The sequence below is a fragment of the Loxodonta africana genome, chromosome 18, assembly GCF_030014295.1.
Source record: "Loxodonta africana isolate mLoxAfr1 chromosome 18, mLoxAfr1.hap2, whole genome shotgun sequence".
In the NCBI taxonomy this organism is placed as follows: domain Eukaryota; kingdom Metazoa; phylum Chordata; class Mammalia; order Proboscidea; family Elephantidae; genus Loxodonta; species Loxodonta africana.
The window spans coordinates 56029345-56039848 of NC_087359.1; the positions used below are offsets into that span (position 1 = coordinate 56029345).

Sequence of the window (10504 nt, forward strand, 5' to 3'; positions counted from 1 at the left end):
CGGCAGTGATGGTTTGTAACAGATGAAACAAGTTGAAAGTCCCGGAATTCCACAGTTTGCTGAGCCATTAAATCCTGTAACAGAAGATGGGGGGAAAAAAAACCACCCTCCCCCATGCAGCCAACCGCCACCAGCAGCTGTCGCTTGGTTTGGCGTGCCATCAGAGGGAGAGACCCTGCCTCCATCTACAAAATCTGCTTTCTTTTTGTTAAAAAATAAGAAAAAGACTCTGGCTTTAAAAAGATTGCTAAAATATGGTGAAACTCAAGCAAGAGGGAAAAAAAAAGTCTCTCATCCTGGGAATGTCCACTCTGCCAGCCGCCGAGGCCCTGCCACAGCTACAGCTCCAGAATAGACACAGGAGCCCTATGCTGGTCCTAAATCATGGTGGTTGAACCTGAAGTGGGAAAGAAAACATGGTGTCTTAGTTATCTAGTGTTGCCATAACAGACATACCACAAGTGGATGGCTTTAACAAAGAGAAATTTATTTCCTCACAGTCTAGTAGGTTACAAGTCCAACTTCAGGGCGTCAGCTCCAGGGGAAGACTTTCTCTGTCAGCTCTGAAGGAAGGTCCTTGTCCTCAATCTTCCCCTGGTTGAGGAGCTTCTCAGGCACAGAGACCCCGTGTCCAAAGGACGTGCTCTGCTCCTGGTGCTGCTTTCTTGGTGGTATGAGGTCCCCAACTCTCCACTTGCTTCCCTTTCCTTTTATCTCTTAAGAGATAAAAGGCAGTGCAGGCCACACCCCAGGGAAACTCCCTTTACATTGGATCAGGGAGGTGACCTGAGTAAGGGTGGTGTTACAATCCCACCCTCATCCTCTTAACATAAAATTATAATCACAAAATGGAGGACAACTACACAATACTGGGAATCATGGCCTAAACAAGTTGGTACACACATTTTTGGGAGGACATAATTCAATCCATGACACATGGTTTTTGAGGGCAAGTTCTTATTTTTCCTTTGTTGTTAGGTGCTATCAAGTTGGTTCCAACTCATAGCAACCCTATGTACACCAGAATGAAACACTGCCAGGTCCTGTGCCATCCTCACCTTTAGGTCAATCTATATTTTCTCTTATTGTGGTAAAATACACAAAAGCATACACCTTACCGTTTGTGGAACTCAGCACATTCATAATGTACCATCAACACTGTCTAGTTCCAGGTTTTCATCACCCCAAAAGGAAACCCTGTGCCCATTAAGCAGCCACTCCCCATTTCCCATTCCCCCAGCCCCTGGCAACCACTAATCTGCTTTCTGTGTCTATGGCTTTGCCTGTTCTGAATATTTCATATAAATGGAATCATGTAATATGTGGCCCCTTGTAACTGGCTTCTTTCCCTCAACATCATGTTTTCAGGGTTGACCCATGTTTATCAGGTATCAAGACTTCATTGCTTTTATGGCTGAATAATATTCTAATGAATGGATATACCATATTTTGTTTATCCATTCATGAGTTGATGGACAGTTGGGTCGTTTCCATCTTCTGGCTATTGTAGATAGTACTGTTATTCGTTCAGTCTTATACAAGCTGTTTTTGAATCCCTGTTTTCGGTTTTTTGTGGTGGATACCCAGGAGTGGCATTGTGGAGGTCACATGGTAATTCTCTGTCTGAGGAGCCATCAAGCTCAATCTGTATTTTCTGACCATGCTGTCTGTCAGTGGCAGTGTGCGGGCGCCTCCAGCCGAGACATTGCTTTGCCTAACTCTTCAGACCAGAGGCTGGTTCTTCTTCCTGCTCTCTTGTTCTGTTATGCACGCCGTACATGTAGCCACTCAACCCCCTCTCTCTCTGCCCAAACCCCATGACAACCCCACCCAGACAGGCTAGGAACCAGGGCAGAGCCACTCAGGACTGGGCCAGGGATGGAGCAGGAGCCCAGGCATGCACTCATTGTAAGGTGGCAATCGAAGATATCTCTCTGATAAGGAGCAGGGCCTCCCAGGGCAACCCTCCTGCTTTACAGGCTGGCTGGCCACTTTCCCTTTGGAAGGAACTTCATGCATTGAGCATGTTCCAGCCCTAACAGGATCTTGACCAGTCGTTCCATTGCCGTCCTCATTTATGCGGCCACAGAGAATAATTGAAGTTGATAAAGTCTTGTTGCTGGGAACAAGCAGTTTGCAAAGCAAATAAACCTGAGGCCTGCAAGTCAGCTGACCCAGCAATCCTGGAATCAGGGATGCTGTGTAGGGTGCTGTGCACAAACCCCCTGCAGGCCCCCCGCCCCTGCCCTCAGGAACCAGCATTCTAGAAGTAGAGACCAACACATAGGGCATGGTGTTCCATAAAACTTGTAGAATTTAAATCCAGGTTAGAAGCCACCCCCCAGGATGTAAGACATTCAGAAAGGGAGTATGCCAAACACAAACATTCATTAGATTTTATAAACTGTGCTAAAATGTGTAAAGAACATAACAGGTTCAGTAACAGTAGCTGTCCTGAACCATCACTTTTGGTGGTTCTTAGCACTTGCCTGAGAAGGAGTGAAAATTTCTTCTGTGAAGCAGTGTGTCCATCACACACACAGCACTTCACCATTTTCAAAGTGCCCCCATGGGCATCGCCCACTGACTGGAAGCCCCATGAGGACAGGGAGCTGGCTATGGCTCAGGAGAAAATCCCTCTCTTGGGCAACAACTTCATTGTCTCTATTTTCAGTGCCTGGGCAGTGCCTGGTGTGGAGCTAGCTCTCCAGAAGTACTCAGAGGGGCACATGACTAGAACATGGATGGATGAAGTCATTCATTCCATTTACCTTCACCTGTAAAGTGGGCAAAGAACACGTTTAATATGCCCATTTGACAGTCGAAATAGACTCATGGAAGTTTAAGTGACTTGTACACAGTTACAAAGCCAGGACAAGAATCCAGACCCTCCAGCCCTAAGGCCTGCCCTCTTGTACTCAGACCTCAAAGGAATCAGGACAGATCTCAGGTGGGCCTGGAGAGGGCCGAGCCGAAATCCCAGGAGTACAGGGGGACCACCTCTACAGGCTGCCTTTGCTTTCCTAAAGTACCTCTTTCTCACTCACTGGAGGGCGTTGTTCAAAGACGAAGTAGAGGTTTGCTGCAGACCACAATCCAGAATCCAGCAGGGAGGGCCGGCAGCAGAACCATGGCCGGGGAGGGCTGGCAGCAAGGGAAGCATCCTGCACACTGAGATTCTGCCACCTGCCCTGCTCGCCTGCTGAGCTGTGATGGCTCCTCAACACTCAGAGGAGGACAGGTAGGGACCGTCACTCCCAGCCAGCCCTGGGCTGTGCCTATGGTGTGGAATGGTGGAGACCCAGCATTGCCTAGGGGACGGAGGGAGGGGAGGACAGTGTGTGGGACCACTGGGAGGGGACTGAGCAACCTGGGGGGACTGGCCACAGCAGGGGTAGAAAAGGACCCAGAGCATCTCTCTGTCCACTGTGCAGAAGAACCCAACCGCCCAGCTCCTCTGCTTGCCCCGTGTCACGCACGTGCCATCAAAGGCGAACCTTTTGCTTTAGTAGAGCGGTGGCCTCGTCTGGGGAGAGGGGCCAGCCTCAGAATGTGAATGGATTTGCTTCTGTGCTACCTTCTTGCATTGTCCAGAAACATGGTTCTGCTTTCTTCTCTGCTGGGTACTACTCCCTGAGCCCCACGACCATTTCCTGCTTCCTACTCCCTCCTCCAGCCAGTATTTACTCCACCCTTAGTGACTGGGTTAAAAATGAAAGGATGCCCTTAGCCCAGCCCAGGTTGGAGAGGAGGATCTGCAGTGGTTCTCCACTTGTGTTTATCCTGCAGTCCCCAAGGGCCCGTTTTCAAGGTGCAGTGGCGCCGTTGTCACCCTGGGATGCCATTTTGTAAGTTTTTTGCTCCTCCACTTTTCGACCAGCCTAAACCCCTGCATTAAGTCTGCAGAGCAGACACTAGAGAGAACCCAGAAGGAGGGAAGGGCAGTGTCATGGTGGGTGAATTCCTGGCTGGACTGCCCTGGAGACAGCGCATGTCTGAGCCCGGGGCCACCCCAAGCCAGCTCGGCGCCTGGGGAGGGGTCTTGGTCAGGAGGACCCTGATGAAAGTAGCATGTCCCACGTTGTATCTTTCTCTCTCCGCTTTTTCAAGCGGACTTGGAATATGGCCCTTGTAGAGCCCTTCCGGTAAGACGGTACTGACTTCGTGCAAACTCCGGGCCCAGGCCCCACCAGAAAGGGCGGATCCAAGAGGTGGGAGGAGGGCCCGCCCTGAGGGCGTGGACTCAGAAAGACACGCCCACGAGGAGAGGGTGGTGAGGGCCAGCCAGTGTCCGAGGAGGTGGACTGACTCCGGCAGGGAGGGACCACAGGCTGTGCCAGGTGGATGAGGGAGGCAGGGGGGTGCCCCAGCTCAGGAGTCGGCGGTAGGCGCAGGCTCTGCGGAGCGAAGCCAGGCCTGGTGGCGTCTCCAGCTGAAGGCAGGTGGGCAGGTGAGACCGAGGCCACAGGGTCCCCACCCAGAACCCGAAGTCCGGGCCTGGTATCAACCCTGCAGGGCCGGCCAGCTCCAAGCAGGATGGAGAAGCGCCTGAGTCACTGCCTCTGATGGCTCTTCTATTTTTATGTCCAAGTCTGGTTAAAAATAGCGGTCAAAGCCAAGGTTTTAGCTGCAGCTGACAAGACATTAAGGCTTAGATACATAAGCCTACCAGTGATAACCACGTGTCTTTTCCTTTGTCCATTTTCCACCTCTGATGATGTCTAATGAGAAAGCAAGTGGGCCCTGGCTGTCAGGAGAGCACCTAACAGCGCTTCCCGTTACCTCCCAAACTTCTGGGCCTCTTGTGGGACGTGCCCCTCAGCCTCCCTGGACAGCCTGCCCTGGGTGGGCAGCTTGGGCGAGGCCATGGTTCTCAGCACATGGGCCCCTTGGCAGTGGGTGCCACCCACAGGGGTGCTGGCCTGCCAGGGTGTGGAAAAGGAGCCTCAGAATTGGTACCTCCTGAGCCAGCTCCTCACATTCTGGTTGGCCCACTGATCCTGGGGCCCCAGCCTTAGCCTTACCCCTCCCAGGGTCATCACCACAGCTCAACACCTGCTGTTCAACACAAAGAGTGAGATTTGTGAGACCAGGAGCGCTCTTAAGGGGGCCCCAGCCTATCCCCACCCAAATGCCACCCTGAGAGTAATGAAGGGACTTTAGGCATGTGGTGTACAACCAGCCCGTCCAAAATGGAGGCTTCTAGGCCAGCCTTCCTCCTCTCTTTCTGCCCTCCCACCTCAAAGAAGGCTGACAAGGCATAACCAAGGTGCAGTGTGGAATTGTGCTGGTGTGTGCGAGCAAATGTTAGGTGCCAGCCTATTTCGACAAGTTTCGCACCTTTTAAAATAATAAGCAGTATTCAGTGTGGGTGTGAGGAGTGAAGGAAGAGGCTCTATTTATACTCTGAACAGGCACAGCACAGCCACGCCACCCAGTCCTCCCTCTGGCCAGCAGGAGACACGTGGCTCCCAGGGCAGGAAAATGTGAGTTCCCATTGCACAGAGCTTAAAGGGGATTTGAAAATGGAAGCACCGCTGACCCTTCCCTGTCCCACAGCGGCCAGAGTGGTGGGTGGTGCTATGTGGCAGAGCCTAGAGGCAACAACACAGGCCTTGGGGGAATTGGAGTCAGACCTGATTTTGGCAGCTGGACCTCATGACCAGCAGGGGTGAACTGGCCAGGAATCCTGCAAGAAGCCATTTCTGTTCAGGAAGTGTATAGCGGCAACAGGGAGGAGGACTCTGCATTTATCCCTAGATGGAGAGCCTCACAGGGCTCCCTGTTGCAATCAAAGATGACCAATAGATTCTCAGTCATGAGTGAGAACACCCACCCATCCCACCCCTGGCCTGGTGACATCCACCCTCTGACATCTAAAAGTCAAGTGACTGGCCTCAGCTTCAGCCAAAGACCTGGTGGTTTATGTTCAAACCACATCTCCCAGGTCTGGACCAGGTCAACACAGTGCTGTTCTCTGAAGCTGAAACAGAAGGTCTGGCGCAAGGATCCCAGGACCTCTGCTTTGCTGATGAAGCCCCAAGTGGCTTCTAGCTGAGGCTGCAGCCCGGCACCAGCCTTTCCTACCCCTCGCCCCCTCTCTGGGCTCTTCCAAGCCCTCCTTGGACACCACCTGGGCCCATGTTGCCTGGGGGACCTGTGAAGACAGCAGGGTGAAGCCACAACGCAGCAACCGTGGGGGCTTGGTAAAGGGTGGGGGCCTCAGGGGCTACCAGGGAAATCCACCTCGTTCTCAAGCTTCCTGCTAACTGCCTGCCTGGCCTATCTCTCTGTTTGGTTCTTCCAGTGAGAAGCGCCACCTTCAAGTCAACGTCACCAACCCCGTGCAGTGCAGCCTGCATGGCAAAAAGTGCACCGTTTCTGTGGAGACACGGCTCAACCAGCCCCAGCCCGACTTCACCAAGAACCGCTCGGGCTTCATCCTCAGCGTGCCAGGGAACTAAGTGCCCGCACCGGTGGGGGCCTTGCACGGAGCAGGAGGCAGTGGAGCCTGGGCGCCGCTGGCCATGGGCAGCAGCCCTTGCCCACCCCCAGGACCATTCAGCTTGCTCAACACCCAGGTTCCAGTCTAACTGCTGAATCCCCTGCTAACGCTCCACTAGTAATCAGTTCTTCAAGTCCACGCTTGAGGAGGGCCCCTCTCTGCCTTCCTGAAGGCCCCTCCCTCTGTAGGGTTCCTTTCTGGCTTTCTGGGTCTTCATCTTCCTCTGTCTTGACTGACCACTGTCCCCACTCAAGAAACCAAAGACCCAAGTGCCCTGCCGCAGACTCCCAGGCTGATGTCCACACCTCAGGAGCAAAGAGATGATGCCTTTAGTCAACGAAGGCCTCCCTTGAATGGCCAAGTCACGTCAGTGCACCTCGAACCAATGGCCAGCTGCTGACTCCTGGAAAGGAATGGGGGGGGGGCCAGGATGCAGTTCCCTCAGCCAAAGGTGGGATCCCTTAAAAGGGGGCTTGGGGAGATTGGGTAGAGAGGAGCCCAGCCCTGCACCTCCTCCCGCAGGGCTCAGCCACTGTGGCTGGCTCAGAGAGCCTCTTCTCAGGGCTCTGCAGCAGACTCCCCCATCTGGAGCCGCCAGCCAAAGCCACCAGGTGAGCAGGTTCACCTGTGGAGCCCAGCCCCTCAGCCCCACCTAGCTGGGAGTCCAACTTCCCCAGACCCTGCCCCAGGAGACTCTCCCCAGTCCACAGCCCCCCAGCCTGGGCCTCTGGCCTCCTCTTGGGGAGCAAACGTGTGGGATGCAGTGAGGATCATCTTACTTAGCCGCAGCCCGCCTGCATGGTTGTCTTACACTGATTTTTGCAGTTTCCAGGGCTGCTAATCAGATACCGTCTCTGCTGTAACCACACTGCGTCGAGAATACTAATGAGGAAGTAGAGGTGCAGGGGTGAGGGGGAGCTTTCCTTGTTTAACACCTCTGTGTTTTGTAGTCCTTTTGAGAACTGTAAGAAGGGCGAGAGGGTCGTAGCACACGGGAATGGTGGGAAACAGAGCGATGGAAGACAATGTGGGGTCCTGGCACTGCGGGCCAGGCCAGGACCCCCCCCACCCCCCACCCCCACCCAAGCCCGGGGCCCAGGCTGCCGGGCACCCGTACCTCACGCCCAGAGGGTGCCACCGTCTTGCCACTTTCTGCCCAGCACAAAGCACACGTGCTTCAGAGGCCTTCCTGAGACCAGGCTCCTCCCCCTGGGCAGGGAAACAAGCCCAGGTGTGAACCTCTGAGCAGCCCAGGCCTCCAGCGAGGAGCCTTAAAGGAGGAGAGTCTCGGGACACCCCGTTTTGTGAGGGGGATCAAGAGAAGCCTGCAAGTATGTGAAAGAGGGACATATACTAGAGTTTTCTTCGTCTCCTGCCACAGAAGCTGCCCCTACCGTCTCCTCCTCCCCAATGCTCCCATCCTCCCACCCTGACCCAGCAAAACACACCAAGTGCCTACGTGTGCCTCCTGTGCCTGGCCCAGCACCTGTGCGGTCACCTGGCTGACCCCAGGGTGGTCCCAGCAGCCTGGCCTCATGCCTACCCCACACCACCACCTCCCAACCCTGCTTCCCAGTGCTTGCAAATGTTTGTGCTGTGTGCAGTTTGCAACAAAGAATCCTGCTGCCATCCTGTCCTTGGGAACTCATTCTCATTCTCTAAGCCTGGTCCCCGCCGTCCCAGGTGCCACCAGCCCTGTTCAGCAGTGGTCACAGTTTTGCCAATGACCTGTAGATACTAGTGGAACCATCTAACTGGGACTTTACCTCTGTTTCTACTTATTTCCCCAAACTTGTTGCTTTACGCTAGACACATGCAAATGTAGGTTTTAAACACACCAAAACAGAACATGCCAAATGAGTTGCCTTTTCAGAGGCTGGAGAGGAAAGGAGGGCTTGGGGTTCGGAGCCCCTCCTGGCCTTTCCCTGTGGCCTCAGGGCCTCCTCGCCAGGGCCTCCCAGCAGAGGGTGAGAGGACCAGACTGTCGACAAGCACTTTTTTATGATGTACTACAAGCAGCTGCAGTGTGTGGTGACTGAAGAGGGATCAGGAATTTAGGGGGTAATCATGGTAACGGATCCAGGGTGTGGAGGAGAAAGGGAAGGGGACCTGGTGATTGTATGCAATGAAGTGATGTAATTAAATGCAGTTTTATGGTTTGGTGCATATATTCCTATTTTCCATTAAATTAACTTTATTTCTAAAGCATATTTTGATTTACCATCAAGAGCAATAAAACATTAAATCTTATTTGTAAAGGTGTTCTGCTTATCTGTGACTGAAAAGTCGACGTATAATGATGGGATTTTAGCATGGTATATAAAGTCAACTATTATCCTGGAGAATAAAAAGGAGAATTAAGCACAAATAATGTAAAATTGAAGATCGTTCCCTGGAGGCTTTTGAAGAAAAATATGAAATAGTGAGCAGGAAGAAAGCAGTGGGAGGGAGGCGGGGAGGGGCCTGCAGGGGAGTTAAATCCGAACACTTCCTTCTGCCATTTTGAGGCCTGTCCTCTAGACCTTGGAAGCTCATTGCTTGGTATCAGGGAACATGTTCATTGAAATAAATGCATGTTTGTATAAAGGAAAGGCCCAGATTCCCAGCAGCACCTTGGGGAGAGGAAGCCTGAGTGAAAGCAGGCTGGTCAGGTCAGCCTCTCCCCAGGCAGTTGGTTAGGGAGGGGGATGGAGGTAGCAGGAGAATGAGACCAGGGGAAAGCGTGATCTCAGGGTGGGGAGGGGAGCTTCAGGGTTGACAGGGTACCCCCAGCACTAGCAGGGCCTGGAGCCACTGGTGGAGAAGGATGTATAGTCATGGTCTCCTTGACTCAGACCAAAGGAACTACCCTGAGAGAGGCCCCCTGGCTCTCCCAAGGTGCTTGTGCCCAGGGGCAGCTCCGGGCCACAGGGACTCTAGTCCCTGAGGTGGGAGGTGGGCATGAATGGGCTTCTGTGGCTGGCAGTCAGGACAGGGCACAGACCGCTAGTGGCCAGACCTCATGGTAGAAGTGCCTCACCCCGGCCACAAGTCTAGGGGTGGAGCAGGTGCTTATCCGAAAGCCTGAGGGCTGGATTTCCTTCGCTCGAAAACCTGCAAGGAGCCGAACTGGACACGGTCTACTCAGGCCAGCCTGGGACTCTCTGGGCAGTGAGCCCCGAGCAGAGCCAGGCCTGGGGACACACGGGGGCAACAGTCTTCAGGGCCAGGCCCCAACATATGCTTTCTGAGGCCGAGTGCCCCTGCAGGACCCTCTCCAAACCATGCTGTGCCTGACCCTCTTGGCTGGACATCCCAGCCAGCCAGCAATCAGCCAAGGGAGCCTTCTGCAAAGCAACTCCTGCCCCACCCATGTGTGAGCAGCTAACCAGCACTGACCTAACCTCTGCTTCTTCCTTAATCACCTTAATGTGTTAGGCCCTTTCTCCCAACCCTGTCCTCTCCCCTCCCCCCACGACACAAATCCAATTACTTCTGAGCACATGAATCATTTCTTAAAGGGGCCCCCCAGCCTGCCCGAAAATGATGAGCCCACAAAAGAGGTCTATGTAATGGATGGTCAGTGCATTTTATTTAATCAGCACAGTACAAAAATAAATAAAAATAAGGGAAGGGGAATTAAATTACAGCCAAACTGAGCTCCATGACTTGGTCAGATTATAAACCACACATACTCACAAACGCACTACACATACGTACAAAATGAGACAAATATAAATTAATATTAACAGTACCCACAGTTTGGTCAAAGAACAGCTACAGAAGAAATTGCACTAAAAAAACCAACATACGTCGTCGCACGTGTGTAATCAGCAGTCTCAAATATACAGCTATGAATACTTCCAAGTGGGAAAAAAAATGGCACATTTTCTTTTCATTGCAAGTTTAACAACTGTTGGAACAAAACTAAATCCTAATGACTGCGTGGAAAGAATATATCAACCCTTCAGGTTCACAAGGAAAAGAGAGAAACCAAGTCCTGAACTATTATTCCTGTGA

General features: G+C 52.8%; 1 protein-coding gene across 2 annotated transcripts in view; it reads left to right on the forward strand.

The window, feature by feature from the left end:
- Positions 1-8755, forward strand: part of MYO1D (myosin ID) — a 348824-nt gene extending 340069 nt beyond the window's left edge. The window contains exons 22-23 of one of the 2 annotated variants that reach the window (XM_010594224.3): positions 3053-3241; positions 6308-6412. In XM_010594224.3, coding sequence (XP_010592526.1) covers positions 3053-3206 — 154 coding nt within the window. In that variant the 3' untranslated portion in view covers positions 3207-3241; positions 6308-6412. Of the gene's footprint in view, positions 1-3052; positions 3242-6307 lie in introns of both variants that reach the window. The other variant, XM_010594223.3, reaches the window with a different exon arrangement.
- The last annotated feature ends 1749 nt before the right edge of the window (positions 8756-10504 follow it).